The sequence below is a fragment of the Mus caroli genome, chromosome 3, assembly GCF_900094665.2.
Source record: "Mus caroli chromosome 3, CAROLI_EIJ_v1.1, whole genome shotgun sequence".
NCBI lineage: Eukaryota > Metazoa > Chordata > Mammalia > Rodentia > Muridae > Mus > Mus caroli.
In genome coordinates this window covers 146,504,926-146,523,432 of record NC_034572.1, presented here as the reverse complement: position 1 = coordinate 146,523,432, position 18,507 = coordinate 146,504,926, and the positions used below count along the sequence as shown (strand labels likewise).

The 18,507-nt window shown below is 46.3% G+C and overlaps 1 protein-coding gene across 9 annotated transcripts in view; it reads left to right on the top strand.

The window, feature by feature from the left end:
• St6galnac3 (ST6 N-acetylgalactosaminide alpha-2,6-sialyltransferase 3) overlaps nt 1–18,507 on the top strand; it is a 513,109-nt gene that overhangs the window by 196,290 nt on the left and 298,312 nt on the right. For 7 of the 9 annotated variants that reach the window (XM_021157895.1, XM_029475445.1, XM_029475442.1 and 4 more), the window contains one exon: nt 14,585–14,779. In XM_021157895.1, the coding sequence (XP_021013554.1) occupies nt 14,585–14,779 (195 nt within the window). Of the gene's footprint in view, nt 1–10,361; nt 10,741–14,361; nt 14,477–14,584; nt 14,780–18,507 lie in introns of those variants that run through there. The other 2 variants (XM_029475446.1, XM_029475447.1) reach the window with 2 other exon arrangements.

The following is an 18,507-nucleotide window of genomic DNA, read 5'->3' as shown; positions in this document are numbered from 1 at the left end:
CTGCTCCTCCTCCTGCTCCTCCTGCTCCTCCTCCTGCGCCTCCTCCTGCTCCTCCTCCTGTTCCTCCTCCTGCTCCTCCTCCTTCTGCTCCTCCTCCTGCTCCTCCTGCTCCTGCTCCTGCTCCTCCTGCTCCTGCTCCTCCTCCTGCTCCTGCTCCTGCTCCCGCTCCCACTTCCGCTCCCGCTCCCACTCCTGCTCCTTTCCGTGTTTGTGTCAGGCAGTGCACACCGAGCTCAGGCTGGGCCGCCTTCACTAGAGCAAAGGCTCTGGTGGGCAGTTTGGCAAGTGTCTGCAGCAATGAGGAGAGGTAGGCAGCAGGTTCTGGAGCTGGTACGTAGTCAACCTCTTAGAAGTTGTCAAGGTTTAGTTATTAGGACTCAGTTCGGCACAGAATACCCAAGACTGGGGCACTCTAGAGGTTCACACACTAGGCATAAAGAGTTTATCAAAATAGGAAGAGTTACATAAGCACATATGTGTGCACACATGCACACATACACATGTGCATATCCATATATACATATTCACACACTCATACCTGTATAGACATAGTTGCACATACACGTGCACACTCACACATATACTATGAAGATCCCAGCATAGTTTAACCTGTCAGCAGCTGAGTCTGTTTTCTAAATGAGAGGTCGTTGTTGTACACACACACACACACACATCCACACACTTATACATGCACACACTTGTGCACACTCATACACACACAGCTGTACACTCATACACACACAGCTGTACACTCATAGACAAACACACACACACACAAACACACACACTGAAGATCCAGCACAGTTTCACCTGTCAACAGCCGAGTCTGTTTTCTAAATGAGAAAAGGTTATTGTGTACACACACACACACACACACACACACACACACAGAGTGAAGATCCCACTACAGTTTCACCTGTCTGCAGCCAAATCCGTTTTCTAAAGGAGGAGAAGTGGACATTGTTTCTTCACAGCTGTTTGTCATTCTTCCCTGGGAAGCAGCTTCATGTGTATTTTCATGATAATGTATACTGAATAAATCTGAATATTTGGCTTATGAAATTGTCAAAATAATCTCCAGACAAATTTTCATCTTTATGCAGTCCTGTGTGAGATCTGAAAGGAGATTTCCCCCTTATTTTAAAAAAGATGCATCTAGTGAGCTTTCCCAGTTACCCTCTCTTCTGTAGCTTCATTTCTTATACAATGTTTCTGTCAAACTAGCTCCATAGGCACCTAAAATCCCCCTGTGGTGGCTAGGGCATCATGGAAGATGCTTGGTTGTGTGAATTAGCACATCCCGCTCCGTCTACATGAAGGACAACACAATCCTCAGTACAAAACCAGGTAGAAAAATGCATGGAGTTTTATCCTCATCCAAGGGTTAAAAGGGCAAATTATATCTTAGCTCCAACTTTTTCTCAGTAGGTGCCAAATAGCTGCAATCAGGGAGGCTCTGTGAGTGGCCTCACTCACGGTTACTCTCAGCTAAGATAGAAGATGATGTATTCTCACCCCATTTCTGTTAGGTAGTCACCAGCTTCAGTTGGTGAGTGTATCTGTACTCAAGCCTAACTCTGTAGTAAGTGCCTGGCCTGGCCCTGGAGGGAAGCCCTGTGCAGTGTTGTGCTTAGACCTCTCCTTGTTAGTAATGTCAGCAGTGGAGGCACCAGATGCCGCAAAAGTGAATATATACATGAGGAAACCAGGACCCAGAGAGGGAACAGTGCGGCTTGTGGTCACAGCTTGTATAAGATGTGTTAAGGTATAGGCCTTAGGCCTGTTCCACATTGCGTGGTAATCTGACTGCTGTCACTCCTGTCTATTGTGTTGAAAGGATTCTGAGTTTGTATCCTGATTTAGGGGAATGGTGCTGCGGTTGATTAATGATGTCTTTTTGAGAAGAAAGAAGGGGAATGCTCTTGGGTTGTTTGCTGAATTGGGGGATGATGATAGAAGGGTGATAGTCAGGCATTGCTATCCTGAAGGATCAGGAACAACGTCGCAAGAGAGAAAGAGGTGGGAAGGGGAAGAAGATGTCCTACAGGTCCAGCTCTTACAGGAGCTGGGTGTGGTCTGAAGAAGGGTGTTAGCTGTTGAATTTTTCTGACATCCCTTTGATTTTACAAACAAGGGTCTGGGTTCAGATAGAATTAAGATGTCCAAGATCCTGGAGCTGGTACATAGAGCTGAGGTTCTAACTCTTAGGCAGGGCTTGTGGCCGCCACTCGGAGAGACGATATGGGTGAGGGAGGGAGAGAGTGGACGTGGTGGGAATTTGAACTGCTGAGTTTGAGTTGCACTTAGACACCCAGCCTGAGATGACAGGCAAGTTTTGTAAGTAGCACATGGGCTGATCTGATGGTGATAAAAATTGCTGAGCACTGGCTAATGGCCGTGTGGAAAACTCTTGCCAAGCCGTGGCTATATTTCTGCCTCTGCTGCAGGCGTGTAGATGCACCATAAGTATTCTTATTCATACTCCTCTTCTTTAAGTTGCAGAAGCAGTTTAGCTTCCTGCCAGCACAGTATTCAATCTACAACTGTCCTACTTAGAAATCCAACTATTCTTAGAACAATACTACTTATTATTACCATGGGACCCATGCTTGACTAAACTCTGCTTGGGTTTTAGTGAAAAGCCATTTGATATGTGTCTCTTTTCTAGGGTAACTTAGTCCTGCAAGAGAGGGTGCCCATTCCCCAGGAATGCTGGGAGGTGAGGAGGTTTGTTTCTATGTACAGACACATATGAGAGGTACCTGCATTTCTATACACGGATAGATGTATGTGGCATGTACTTGCATGCCATGTTCAAAGGGGGAAGGTGCTTTCTTTTGTTTTTGCTGCTGTCACATACTGTAATGGTTGCTTTTCTTGTTGCTATGACAAAACACCAGACCAGAGTGAAGAAAGCGTTTACCTGGGCTCACAGTTTGAGGGTACAGTCCACCATGGTGGGGAAGACGCAACAGGAGTGTAGGTAGATGGTCCCTGTGCATCTGTGGTCTGGAAGGGCTGGCCAGTGAATGATGCCCTCAGCTCACTGCCTCCTTTCATGTAGTCTGGCTCCCAAGCCCATGGGAAGATGCCATGCTAAGTTAGACTTCAGTTCAGCTGTCCACTCCCTCACAGCCATGCCCAACGATGTATCTTCTAGGTGATTCTAGATCCCGTCAACCAAAGAAAATAACCAAACTACCAAAAGCTGGCTACACTGTAAATTCTAGAGTCTTGGGCGACTCCTGGGCTCCCTGTCTTCCTCTCCCCATGGGGCTGTTTGTGTCTTCCCTGTGTATGGGAGAAGAATGGTTAAAATAGTGCAGCTGCCATCCTGATTCTTTAGAGGGTTTGGGTGGGCGAGGGGAGGAACACAGCTACAGCAGTGATGGGGTGTAGTTCATTGACTTCTGAGTTCTCATTTTCAGTCAGCGTATTTCATTGACTTCTACGATGGCTCTCATTTTCAGATACATATGGTTTAATATTTAATCCCACTTGGCGGAATATCAGCTGTGAGCACAGTTAAATTCTCTCAGAGCAGATGAGAGTGATGGGTAGTGCGTGTTCACCTGGGGACACTTCCGACCTGCAGGGATTTGCAAAGCCTTGGTCATTGACGTTATGCAAGAGCCTTCAGGAGACCGTTTGTGGGTCAGTTCATATTGACAGGAAGGATTATTTTTCTGCTTTTTCTCTTTGGTCTTCTCAAACGGCAGATTTACTTCCAGATAGTCTCAACTCTAAGGGAGAGGCTGCCTAGTGTGTCAGCCCCTTGCTGAGGGATCTCCTCAGACTCTCCGTCACAGCTCTGCTTGCTTGTAGTCTGATTAATGGTTGGAAGGTGTCTTATGAAACCATGTCATAATAAAAGCCACCTCTGATGACAATGTTCTTGTTGCTAGGAAATGTTCCAAAGGCTCTTTATATGTAGCCACTCATTTAAACTTTTAAGCAATCGTGTTTGTTAGGTACTTTTATTTGCTCCATTTTCAGGTGGGAAAACAGGCGCAAGGAGCCGAAGCAGGGTAACAGAGGTTAAGTGACTCTGTGATGTCACTCGACTTGAGTGTGTAACTAGGTTCCCTCTAAAAACTGTCTTCCTCCCAGAAAGCTCTAGCTGTCTTGCCTGATGCTTGCTGGGCACAAGGTAAACTGAACCCTCTCCTCCCCTCCCCTCCCCTCCCCTCCCCTCCCCGGGAATGATGGTCTTTGCTGGGACAGTGTGCCCTGTAGCCATCCACTGCTCTTCCTGTGGAAGATCTTTTTCTTCCAGTGATTCCCTCAAAGCTGGGTTTTTGGAAAACACGGATTCCTGTGAGCTCATAGTGGGTGCCACGTAGAGAATGTTGATCTGAGCAGTGTGCCAGCAACAAGTCTGGTTAACACACTAGAGCTGTCCTCACTCTCTATTAACTGGGATGCTCCATGCTTCCCACTGGGGTCCCACTGCATCTCCACAGCAGGCTCTGGGTGAGGAGGAAGAGAGAGGACCTATTTCTGAGTTCTCCTTCTTGGGGAAAACTCTATCTCTCCTTAGAATCTGAATATTTTCGGATAATTTAGCTTTCTGTTCATAAGACGATAATGTTTCCTTCCTCCATCCTTCCTTCTCTCCTTCATCCTTTCTCTTCTCGGATGCTTCTTGTCACTTGGGAGGTACAATGCTTGGTGCGGACATGTGAGAAGAATGCATTGTCCTGACCGAATTCACACCCTTTGTGAGGAGAGTTAAAGGAAAATCTTCCTCTCAGCCTCATGCCCCACCCCACCTGGCTCTCACACACAGAAACCCAGGGGTGAATGGAGGGGGTTACAGTGGACACACCATCTGAACTGAGTTATGTCTGTATTTGGGAACATGGGGATGGTGGGAAGGGACAGGGTTGAATGATGTGAAGAAGGCAGTGAGATCGAGGTAGCAAGGCTGGAAACATGGAGGACAGGAATGGTGGGATGGACCAGGGAAGGGAGAAGATACATAAGCATCTGTCCTTCCTTTCCTCCGGACGGCAGAGTGCCACGCCAAGCACTGAGTCGGAATGTGCTTGGAAAGCTAAATTCTGCACAGCGTAACGTCGTGTAGATTCAGAAACAGATGAGATCCCAATTGGTGATGGCATCATTGACCAGGACACAAGTTTTGGGATCCTTTTGATGCTCCTGGGGGAGACCTTCTGCCCGAATGATACTTGGACCACCAGAATTTCTTCTTAGGCCCCACTGGTATAGTGTGAATACCTCAGAAGTACGAATTAGGCTCCTAGATGAGAGTCATCTCTGTGGTAAAATGATTAGCTGTTTCTAGAAGGGAAAGGCACTTGGTGAGTTGCCTGAGAAGGAAGCAGAGGTGTCTGAACTGATTGCCCAGTCACCTTTCTCATCCCTGGCCGGGTAGTTGCTCTCCTCCCTTTGTCAGTGACAGGGTCATACAGAGTGGGGCTTCATCGGGGCTGAAGAATGTTTTTCCTGTGTCCAAAAGAGTGGGATGTAAAGAAAGAACTTCTGCTTCCGCTGTTCCGCTGTTAGAAGTCACCCCTCTGCTTGTATTTCTGTGACTCTCTACCCAGCCACGGTACAAGACTTTGCTCTCAGCAATCTTCTTTCTCATATTGCACACATGTACTACAGTAACATACACTAGTAGGCAAGTGCTAAAGAGGACTAAGCAGGAGGATCGTGTGTTCAAGACCAGACTGGGCTATACTTGGCTTGGGATATAGCTCCGTCGGTGGAATGCTTGCCTGGTGATCAAGAAGCCCCGAACTCAGTCCCTAGAACCTCAAAAGACTGAGCGTGAAGGTCAGTGTGTGTGTGTGTGCCTATAATCTTATCCCTCAGGATGTGAAGGCAGAAGCATCACCAGGAATTTAGGGCTGTCCTTGGTTATCTAGTGATTTTGAAACATCTTGGGATACACAAAACAGGGTCTGGTGGACACAGCGGGAGTCTTGCAAATTCACAAACACTGTGACAGCAGATAAAAGACCTATACAAGATCAAGCCAGCCAACATTCTGACTTTAGCTGGAGGAGGGGCTCACAGGGCCCTACCCGTGAGAGCTATTGGAAATTGAAGATTTCCAGAAGGTTTTCTTTTGGTTTGTCCATGCTCCAGTGGCTGGGTCTGTATTGTGTGCATGTAGCGTCCATAGTAGTCTGGGCTGTAAAGAGAAAGAAGAGGCTATAAAGTTGGGAGGAACTCGTAGGGGCTTTTGTAGGTGTTAGAGTGGAGTAGGGGGTAGATGTGATAAAAATACATTGTATATATGTCCAAAATATATGTCTCAAAGAATGGTTAAAAAATAACTAAGCTTTCCCCTGAAGGAAGTGAAAGAAAGCATGCAGGTCATGGGGATGCTTCTCTGGGCTTTGAGCACAGGTCAGAGGGTTGTGCAATAACCCTCAGTATGGTCAGCACGTTCCAGCCACAAGAGGTGCCCTTTCGAGGGAAACCAGACAAATCTGGACTTCCTGGGACAGCGGCGGCCTTAGGCTTTTGTCCTCTGGGGTTGCTTTCTGCTCAGAGCAGTAATGGTGGTGGCCCCCCTTGAACTCCTTCTGGCCCTGGGTTTTGCCTTCTGTATTTGTAATTTCTATTGATTAATAAGTCCATGTCTTACCGTGATATACTGACAAGCATGCCAAGTTTTTAAGGGGGAATACTGGGCTGAATGAATGGTGGTTTCTTTGAACCCCCACCCCTTTATTTTCATTGAGAATTGACCTAAGAGTTTCACTGGGCACCCTCATGGAGACTGTGTTGGTTGATCAGCTTCCTGCCTCATGCCGCAGGTGTTGTCTCCTCCCTCACCTCCATATCCTCAAGCCAGGATCCTCCCAGTCGCATGGACCTTTTCTCATCTCCCAACATATACCCGCACTCCTTGCCCCCCCTTCCACTTTTCGAAGCTGGGGTCTACTTATGGGAGAGAATATGCTATATTTGTCTTTCCGAGCACGGCTTATTCCGTGTGATGTAACTTTTCCAGTTCCACTCACTTTCCTGCAAGTTTCATACTTTTGTCTTTCCTTATGGCATCCCTAGTGAACGTCAAGTAAAATTCCGCTTGTATATATATCACTTTTTCATTACCTGCTCACGTGCTCAAATTTATTTTATTAGTATGTAACCACCAAACAGTTTGCCTTCTAGCAGGGTCTAGGTTGTTCTATGGGATTACGGAGCGGAGGCGAGAAGCCACGCCCACTCCATCATGTGGTGCCTGCGAATGCTCAACTAAGACAAGGCTCCCAGTGTCTGGGAGAACCGCAGGAGGATCACTTTATTTTCCCTCCCTGCTACCAAGTCTCCCTAGTATCTGTCTTTCTAACACTGGGAATAAAGCCAGATTTAGGGGAAATGAATTAAATTTGTCCACAATTACTGATTTCAAAGTAAGTATAATTACTATGCACCGTGTCAGTCTCTTAATTTTCCGTATGAATTAGGTATTTGATATGTTGACACACTATGTTTCAAAACCTGCTTAGAGCCGGTTTTAACGTTTCTGAACCTGATCTCTGAGAGCATCCTGTTGGCAAGGGTGGTTTGGTGGTTTCACTAGGAATGGCCCCCATATTTAAATGCTTGGTCATTAGGGAGTGACACTAATTGAGAGGGTTTAGAGGGTGTGACCTTGTTGGAGGAAGCATGTCTCTAGGGATGTCCTTTGTCCACCAGAGGGGTCTCTTCTCCTGCAGCTTTCCAATCCCAATGTGGAGCTCTCAGCTACTATACCTGCTTGCATGCCACCATGCTTCCTGCCATGCCAACAACTGACTAAGCCCCCCAAACCACAAGCAAGCCCCGAGTAAATGGTTTCTTTTATAAGGGTTGCCTTGGCGGTGGTGACTGAGACAAATGGTCATTAAAGATTTGGTTAATGCACATGCAGACCTCAGGCTCCGACATCAGAACAGGATCTCAATGCCTGTGTTTACTTTTCTCTTCCTCTGTGACTGTGGGTGGGGCTACCAGCCCCACGCCTCTATTGCTTATATATTAGATTGTGTATGCAACCTACAGCTATATCACTCACTAGGTGTCTGCTAAGATCGTGGATTCACCCTTGCATTTATCCTCTCCTTGGATTTCAGTGCGGCACTGACCCTGTGGTGAAGAAAGGGTGGTCTCTGGAGTGACTGCCACTGCGGCTTACAGTGATGTTTATGAGTCATGCCTGATGGTGTAACTAATCCTGGCTCTTGATCATCTTTTTCCTTCCCATCCATCAGCCATACCACCTCAAGGGGGAGCATTCCAGAACCAAGCCTGGCCCTCTTTGTCTCATGCATAGACCCCAGTGGGTTCTAGCGTTCTGCTGCAGATTCCCTACTGTGCTCTAAGAACTCTTGCTTGACCCCTTTCTGACTCCAGCTCCTGCCCTTCTGCCATCCTTGGAATTGTTTGTAAAATATTTCTTTTTTTTTTTTTTAAGAATTGCCATTGTGGGGGCTGGAGAGGTGGCACATTGGTTAAGAGCACTTACTGCTGTTGTAGAATTCACATTTGATCCCCAGCACCCAGATGGTGGTTCACAACTCCTCATAACTTCAGTTCCAGGGGATCTGACACCCACCTCTGGCCTCTGTGGGTGGCTCCTGTGTATACTTGGTACACATAAATTCAATGTGTGCATGCACAACTATGTGTAAATAGAAATAATTTGAATGTTTGTGTAGGTATGGATGTGTGGGCATGCTCACATGGGTAGGTTCAAGTGTGTGTGCATGCTTGTCTGTACACATGCATATAAAGGCCAAAGATGAATTTTGGCTGTCCTTCCTCTTTACCTACTACCATATTACTATCTGTATGTTTGTGCATGTGTGTGTGGTATATATATATATTGGTGATTCTGTATGTGCACAAAGGCCAACCTCTGGTGTCTTCCTCTATAGCTTTCATCTTACTTTTTGAGACAGGATGTCTCCCTGAACCTGGATCTCAGGTGAACAAGCTCCATGATGATATTCTCTACCCTGCCCCTAGCCCCTTAGCTGTAGTTATAGACTTATGCCACCATGTCCAGCTTTTTCAATGGGTTCTGGGGATTTGAACCCAAGTCTCCATGCTCGTGGTGCAGCATGTGCTTTACCAAAGGAGCCATCTCCCTTGCCCCTCCACCCCCAGCTTCCTTCCTGCTGAGACTGGTTCTTAAGTTGGTGTGGACAGAATCATCCTGTCTCTATCTCAGCAGAGCTCGGATTACAAAGCCAGGTTGCTACACTTAACTTTACATGCATACAAACTCAGGTTCCCACATTTGCAAAGCAAACAGTGTACATCGGAATCTATCTCCCTAGCCCCAAATCTTGACCATATCAAGAATTCGACACCAGCTTCCTAGGTTCTCACCCACTTAATTTCCCTGCACTGCTCATGTTTGACCTTTAGTACCCTCTCGCTGATTATGTCACTGATTCCATCAGCAGCTCTGCAGCCTCAGGCTGCAGGTGACACGGTACTGCCCGAGACATGGTACCTCCTGTTTCATGCTTTGAAGTTGCTTGAGCATCATGTCTCATCACGGCACTCCACCTTGTTATCATGACTTTCCTGACCCCTACCCTACAAAAACCAAGTGCGACTTCCCCAGAGGCCACTGTCACTTAGTAAGTGGGACCTGTCAGAACATCATTGTTGACGCAACAGATAAGGAGAATAAAGGTTTTGCTCATACACTCTGAGCTCTGCTAACGTAGCTCCCTGCAAATAGTATGAAGATTTTCTATATTCATCAAGAAGACAATTTAGAGCTGGACAACGATGAGAGGCTGAACCGCATTGATGATGTGTTTCAGTCTGAGAGAGAACTGGTATTAGCTGGGATCACAGATGAGCAACAGGCGGGGACTAGCCAGGCTGTGAGGCGACTGAACACGCACAAAGAGTCAAATTGTCATTTCATTTCAAATTTATTATTGGGTAAATGACAGCATAGGAAGAAAAATTAGCACTCATCATGATATGCAGCTACTTTGAATCATTATGCAGTATTATTTCAGTAGAAAAACACGCTATCTCTCTGGTTATCGGTTATGAAGATGTAGTTCTGACAAGCAGTTAGCAACTGACGAGGTTAATAAAGTTTGCATGGAATGGGGAATGATTAATTCCGGGCTAGGGAGAACATCACTTAGAATGGCTTGTGAGGTCAACAGGTGCACACCTCTGGGACTGTGTTCTTTCTGTCTGTCATGAACTCTCCGTGGAGTCTGTTTTGAAATAGGCATTTCTGCTATAAAGTCTGATGAATTACATTCCAGCTCTAGAGAGTGAGCAGCTGGAATGTCACATCTTTTGATGTAGATTTTTTTTTTTTTTTTGCAGTACAGAGAGGATTAAATTCTAAATGTCTCAGCTGTTAGAGGCCCCTTCAGACTTCCAAAAATGAAGAACAAAGAAGGAGTGAACTTTCCCTCAAGCAATTCATCAGAGCTACTTGGACTCTCTGGCATCCTTCTCGAGCTGCTAAGGAGAAGTTGCCCTGAGTGATTCAAGGGTTTGCAGCTGCTTGGGATATAGGGGAAAGATGTTTCTAGTCTTTATCACATAGCCGTATGAGAGCTCACCCACTAGTTATTATCCATCAATAATCGACCGTTGGGAGCTGGGGAGATGGGTCTATTGGTAAAGTCCTTACTATAAGCATGAACACCGGAGTTTGGTTCCCAGACCCTAAGTAAAAGTAAGGTGGCACAGCACGTCCTCCTCGTACCAGGACTTCGAGAGAAGGTAGAGAAGACTGCTGTGGGGCTTGTGGCTAGCTCGCCTGGTGGGAGGGACCGTGCCTCAAACAGTATGTGGAGAGTGATCAGGTCGAATGCCTCATGTGACCTTTGGCTTTCATGTGCGTGCACACATACACAATCACACACACACACACACAAGAATCTAACAACTATGGCTCCCCAACGTTATCTTCCACTATTTAAGTGTTCATTTGTACCACGACTGTGCTCTACCTTTAATCCGAGCACACCTGACCTTAGAGGAAGGGTCACTTTTACGTTTTGTTTGTTTCGTGCAGCATGAGACATTTGCTGAACCAGCCTTTCACACCATCAAGCTGACAAATCCTCTCCGGCTGGTTTTCTCCAGTCTAATGTGTGGCTGGCTATCTTAGCTTAAAGTTCTGACTGCTTCCACTTCAGCACTCCCTGTGAAACTTACCTTCTGAGTCCGTGGACTCACTCAACACGGTGATGATCGCATAGCAAATGCAGAATGGACTGTTTTATCACCTGCTTAGCATCATCTACTGCTCGGGGTCTACTTAGTAGCCTCCTTATCAAGTTTCTGATGAAACTGTGGCCCATCCAATTCCTCTTCCCTCTGGCTGTAATACTCTTCCATCTTACCGCTGCTCAATCTCCCTCCTCTGTGAGGACCTGGTTTGAACGTCCTCAGCTCAGACAGGCATGACCCCTCCTATAACCAGCACACCTCCATTTCTCTGGGCTCCTCACTTGCTCGTGAAGCCTCCCATAACCCCCTTTGACACATGGTATTTCCTTATCCTCTCTCCTTGCCAGATGCATTGTCGTGACTCCTTGGAGCCTGTTCTGCCTGATTGATTTTATTTTCTTTCTCAGTCTTTTTCCTAGGCTACGTGGGGTATGGAGTCCGAGGTGTGACTATATTCATGTGGGCCGTTTGTATTGGTGTTCAGTTTACTTCCTCATGCCCTGTAGGTCTCCTGAAGACACACATGCATGCTTGCTGCATGGAGCTCTGTGTGTGCTGGAGTGCCTAAGCCCTGGTCCTCACTGTGGCCATGGTGTGGTAGAAATGAATGCTAGAGAATACACATTTGGGTCAGGTCTTGTTGCTCTTGCTTTGCAGAGCTTAAAGTTACACTTTCTCTGGTGAGTTTTAGGATGCTTTGTGTCAGCAGTGTGAGTTACTTTCATGCCGGACAGTAGTCGAGATGCATTAGACGGAGAGGGAAAGAGCCTGGTTGTCACAATATGACAGAAGTGGAGCTGGAGGTCTGAGGCGTGGGAAGAATGCCCATGACTTGTGTGAATGCAATTCTGGGGACAGCACAGAGGGGACTCATCTGCTTCCCACCCAGTCGCCCACCCACTCTTTGTTCAACCTAGCTTTCCTTTGATGATCCCAGGATACAGACACAGATTCAAGGGGCAGAGGCTTTTGCCACTGTGACTTCATTGTATTTTGAAGTTTCTCTCGGAAATGATTGATTTATTTTTGTCTCTTGTATGCATTCTATATGCGTTGCTGTTGCGAGTGATAGAGTCCAAAGGGCCCTGTATGCCTTTGTCCACAGACACCCAGCCATGCAAGTTCAGCAACTAAGAGAAGCAGAGTGTCTTGCTGGGTTCAGAAGTAGACCAGAAGGGAAGCACATCTGGGTCTCCTCCATAGCAGCTGCTGGTTTGGATGGTGACCGAGAAAGCACAGTGCTCTTACCTGTTTATGTAGTGGGTGACTGCTCTCTTTGCTTTTATTTAGCCATGTCTTCTGGTTCCTGCCCCTTTAAAGTTGTAAGATCCATCACCTCATTTGCGCTGTTACCTTGACACATTGCAGGGTTGTGGACATAATGATTCCACAGTAGAGCAAATTAAAACGTTTCTTCATGATTAGAAGGTTAAATGAGGTAAGGCTGTGGTGGTTAGTGGGGAGATAAGGGGTTCTGAGGAGGCAGAGCTCAGGGGACTCTCTGGTGATTAGAAAATTAGGCTGGCTAGACGGAGGAATGTGGGTTTTACAAATTGCAAACGCTGAGCAGGAATGAAGACTTGAGGAAGTGCTGCTGGTGACATCTGGGTGCTGGCCATGGCCTGAGCTGGAACTGTGGCCCAGGACATAAAGCAGCAGCGTTGTTAGCAGCATTGTTTTGAAGTTGCTTTTCTTCCTTGAGAAATTCTGGATCTAATTACACCAGGAAGCAGTGGTCCCAAACCCGGCCATGATGAGAGTGGAAGCCTCTCCTTAGAAGCTTCGGTTTTCCCTAAGCTTGAAGGTGGCTCGGAGGTCAAGCCCCGATTCCAGCTGGCAGGGGCCTTTCTCTGTGTTCGTACCTTGCCAGTCACAGCTGCTGTTTGTGAAGTCTGACTGCAGTTCTGGTCTCTGTTCCTACTCCAGCCTTGACTTTCTAACTCCATGACTGCTGAACTTCTGGTCCCTAGAAAGTGAGCTCACCTGGGAAGCCAAGGGCTTTATCACCTGATTCCCTTGGATAGATTCTGTGACCCTGCTGTCTTCCCCAAGATTCCCTCTAGCATCGCAGCTGTCTAGGTTCAAGTTCAACTCTGAGTGTTGTGTTTACCATTAATGTTCTGCCTAATAGACTCTGGGCCCTTCCATCTCAATTGAGGCTCCTACCGCTCGCTCCACTTCCATCCTTTGTTTGCAAGCCCTCTATCTGTACCAAGTGGACTCCTACACGTGTTTCACTGCCTTACTTCGTCTGCTCCAGAGTACCCTCAATGCTGAGCTTCCATGACGGTATAGCCTTCACCCTTAGAAAGACGGAACAAGTGAACGACAATGCAGAGTCTGCTTTGGCTCTCTGCTGTCTCCTGGACTCAGAAGTGCACATCTTACCCTGGTACTCATGGTGGCTCATTGTAGTTATCACTTATGCTTGTAGCTTTCCTTCTGTGTTCTGCACGGTAAGAGAGACTGATTGGTTCCTAAGAACAAGCCATGTTTTCTTGTTTCTCCCATCTACAAAGATCTGCTCACATGTCTCTACCAATCAAAACGTGCATTTTATCAAGTTCTGTCTCAAGTATTGTATTCACACCCTTTCTCGCCCCAGACAGATGCAGGTACGCCAGCTCTTTCTCTTTGCACAACACCCAGGGGACATGCTCTTAGGCGATTTGCTGTGCGATCTTTCCCTCTTCTGGGGCTTAAAATTTCTAATTTACATTGTGAAGTTTTCTGTGGATAGAAACCACTAAATACCGACTCAGAAGTGTGAGGTGGGAATGAAGCTGGGTCAGCCAGGATGGGAAGGAGTTATGAATTTCTTTCAACTGTTTGCTGCGTGCCTGTGTGACTGAAGGTGTCATACTATGCAGAAGGCATGGATACAAAGAGTGATGTGACAAGGCACATCCCAGAGCTTCAGGAACTGGGAAGCATGTGAGAGAAAAAGAATTGCTATAATTATGCTCTGAGGAAAGTGCAGTAACAATGCCTTTAGAGCAGAGAGGGAGGAGGGTGGGGCTTCTTATCTCTGCTGGGGCTGGCAGGTCGGTGGTGAAAGGCTGGTGATAGGGCAGGATCTGGGGGATTAGGAAAGTGGCCTCTGGATGAAAATGTCTGAGTTGAGGTTTTCAACTGAACAGGAGTATGCAAAGGTAAGGAAGAGGAAGAGGAAGGCTAGAAGAGTATAGGAACTCTGCCTGCTCCCTGCCACTGGCACAGAAAGGCCACCCGCTTGACAAATGACGGCTTTTTTCCCCCTGCTCTGGCTGAAATATCCTAAAAGGTAGAATCCTTTGATTCTTCTGAGAGAGAAAGAAAGGGGTGCCCCGCCCCTGGTGCGTGAGCTGGAGGTCATTCACTCTCCTTGTCTTTCTTCTCCACTGTTTTGCAGAGGAAGCCCGTGATTGTGGTGAGCTTCATAGCCCTGTGCATCTTGCTGCTAGCCATGCGCCTTGTCAATGATGCGACTTTCCCTTTGCTCCTGAACTGCTTTGGACAGCCTAAGACCAAATGGATCCCTTTGCCCTACACATTCAGGCAGCCTCTTCGAACTCACTATGGATACATAAATGTGAGGACCCAAGAGGTAAGACCTGAGAGGGTTACCTAGGAGGGTAACCATGGCAACTGTTTTCCAGTAGGAGCAAGATGGCTTCCGAGTCATCACATGTACCTGTCCTGTACCAATGAGAATTTTTTGGGTCCCTGACAACATTTTCTGTTTTCTTATTCTTAGATACTTCTGACACATGTCTGAAATCTTTCACTCCCTCTCACATCAATCCGCCAAATCACTGGCTTCCCATGGAGCTGGGGAAGCAATTACCTGTTTTCCTGGTGGTTTGAAGCTTAACATGCATAGCTTTCCGTTTAGATGCTCTGATCAGTGGCCACCGGTTGGAGAACTGGCTGGCTTTATTTCCTGTAGGTCACCTAGTTGGGGACAGCTCATTATAGAACCTGAGAAAAGCATTTGTCTCTTTATAACTCTGTAATCCTTAGACCTGCAGCAAAAAAAAAAAAAAAAAAGCCAAGCTGAATTTTAACATTGGCAGTGGCTGCAGAGATAATGGGATTTAACACCTTTCCACATTTAAAAGGGTTAAAACCATTTAAACCCTGCAATCTCTGAACTTTTAAATCTTCATAGCCAATTGGTGTCCCAAGAGAGAGAAAGTAGTTGAATATTGGTAGCTAGGAAGAGTACCTTAGGCTAGAAGTGTGTGCTTGTGTGTGTGAGTGCATGTGTGTATGCATGTGTGTATGTATGTGTGTATTTGTATGTATGTGTATGCATGTTTGTGTGTGTTTGTGTGTGTGTGTATGTGTGTGCATGTGGAAGCCAGGAGACAACCTTGGTCAGTTTTAGGATGAGATCCGAAGGCACTGTCCACTTTTTATATTGTTTTGAGTTTGAGATGAGTTGTCTCATTGGTATAGAATTCACCAAATATGGCAGGCTGGCTGACAAGGGAGTTCCAGAATCCAGCTCTTCCTGCTGCCCCAAAGCTCGGGTCCCAAGTATGTGCAACCAAGCCAGGCTTTTTGCTTGCTTATTTGTTTGTTTGAGAATTTTATACATGTACATATGTTTTGATCACATCCACTCCAACTTGATGTATCCTTTTAAGAACTCACTGAGTACTGTTGGCTTGATCAGGTGTACACCATACCTCTGTGTGTTCTTGTGTAAAGTGGCCCTATTACATTCAGAAAGCACTGTTCACAGATGTCCATCTGACTTTTTTTTTTAGTGTGAATTCTTGGGAATTACACCTTAGATGCACATGCTCAGTTGAAAAGTATTTACTGACTAAGCCAAATTCCCCATCTCTGTCTTCAGAGTTTTACCAGCAAACATCTCTCACAGAAAGTATAATAGGGGGAAAATCCCTCAAAAGCATAGCGAAGCACTCAGAGGGAGTGAGACTGTGTGCACAGACATTTCCATGTGATGGGGTGAGTATGAGACACACCAGTGTTGGTGCAAAGTCCAAGGCTGTTTAAAGTTGTTGGTGACAAAGGTACACTGTGTCATGCCACACAGGAGAATTTGGTAACAGTATCCTGGTGGAGAACTCTTCTGTAAATAGTGGAGAGGGGTGGTGTCACACAGCTCCTTTGTGGCCAGTGGCTTGCATGAGAAGTTGGTTTCTGTGCACTTCACTCTGTATTTCTGTATCTCCTGGATTTATAGACTGTTTATTAAACCTTTATGGCTAAGGGAGGCACCATTAATAATATATAAATTCCTCAGTCTTTCTTGGTGTGTATCCTCTAATTGGTTTTAAATTAACTTTTGGAAGTCTGTTGCTTGAATTTGTTGAGTGTCCTGATAAATTGATTACCTGTATTAAAATGTGTCTTTTAGAGAAGAGCTTGCCTCCCTCCTGTCTCTCCTCACTTTTATGTCTAGCTGTCACTTAATATTCTATAACTCTGCAGTATGGGTTAATCATTTCACAAGTGCCTGTCACAGGCTGAAGATGGAACACGTGGATAAAGTATTCCGTGAATTTACACTCACGAGAAACATGCCACTAGATAGTAAAGCCCCTTGATTTCTCTAAATATTTGTGAATCAAATTTTGGAGTAGTCCCAGCCACTTCCTCCTGTTGACATAGTTTCCTTCCTACCTTTGCTCTCATGATGCACTGTCCCCCCTTAAACCAGGAGTCAAAATAAATCCTTTGTCTCTTAAATTTCATATTTTCAGTTATTTGGTAACAGCTTTGAGAAAAAGTATCTAAAACAGTCCTGGTGTCATGCAAAGCTACAATTGAATAAGTTATTATGCTTTACTTATGGTAGCCTGTACATTGATGTGGGTGTCAGTCAGACTCTTTATGAGGGGGCAGCAAAGAGGGCTGCTTCCCTTTCTGCACCTTCACAGGGTCTCAAGATGTTCATTGCCCTCCCTCTCTCAGTTCTCTGACTTTGGTCCCTGAAGACCTTGTCATCCTCTCCTGTACTGAACGCACTCATCGCATGGCAGGACTCTGCAGAGGCCATCATTTAGAAGGAACCAGTGTGCAGCTGTCTCTGTGTGAGTGTGGCTCTCACAAGGGCATAGGTAATGTCCTGAGGTCAGAGACTCGCAGAAGAGGACGAAAGCCACCACATTCTGATGCCCTCCCAGCTCTTTTCCAACCAGGGTAAACTGAAGCTCCTATTGTTGAGTGCAAGGGGGTCTTAGAGGTGAGATGAGTCCCAGTAACTGGAAGAAGGCTGAGTTCTGAAGTCTCTGCTGCTCACTGAGCATGCAGTTCTTGCCAGCACTATGATGGTGTTGGCTGCTCCCACTCTGAGGGAGCACCAGGCTGCAGAAGGGACTGGAATGATGTGGATGTTGCAGCTGTGTCCCCTGTACCCCATAGATGGCTCATAACTTCTCAGGCTCCTCTACCATCTCATCGCTATCCACAGTGCTACCTCACTGGTAGAAGGGTGTATAGTGCACTATTGAGACAGGACAGGAACTCAAGCAAGACCCGAAGCAGCAACCACTACTTACTGGTTTGCTTTCCAGCTTGCTCAGCCTGCCTTCTTTACAGCTCAGCCAGGCTCTGCCCTCCCTAGGATGGCTGCTGCCCACACACTTCCTACCAGTCACCAATCAGCAGTCTTTCACAGATATTGCCACAGGCCAATCTGACCTGGGCCATTCTTGAATTGAGGTTCCCTGTTTCCAGGTAGTTGTGTCAGATTGACAATAGAAACAGCACTATTGACTTCTTACCAACTCGACACATGCACTTAACATTGTCCAAACATAACCTTCTGAAAGAGCTGTTCTATGATATTTGGTCAGAGTGTTATCAATTGACATTGAACGTGATTTTATAAAGCATGTCACCCATGGGTGCTTTAAAATCTCACGCACATGTTTAAGGGGCGGAGCAAGCAACCAGTTGACAGGGAGCAAACATAATGAAGCAGAAAGGAGGGACACTGAGTTAAGGGTATTTAACAGTGACGAAGGGAGGGAGCTTTTCCCTGCTGGATGTCTTTGGAGTAGGGAGGTCACCTGGGTGTTTTCTCCACAGCATCTGGCTCTTGAATCTCTTGAATCTGGTTATTTGAACATCTGGGATTTTGTTGTAAAAATAACTAGATAGAGCAGGGGTCAAGGATCTTGATAGGTCAGGATTTGTCTCAGCCTATCCTTGCTCTTTCTGTAGAGATCATGGTAAATGAGGGGGAAAGAGATGTTCTCTGTGGCTGGATTCTGATCTAGTTTCCTGCCACTGTGGTGGGCTTTTTTTCATGTAGTGTGACATGGTAGGGAGCCATTCCCCGGGGAAAGCCACCTA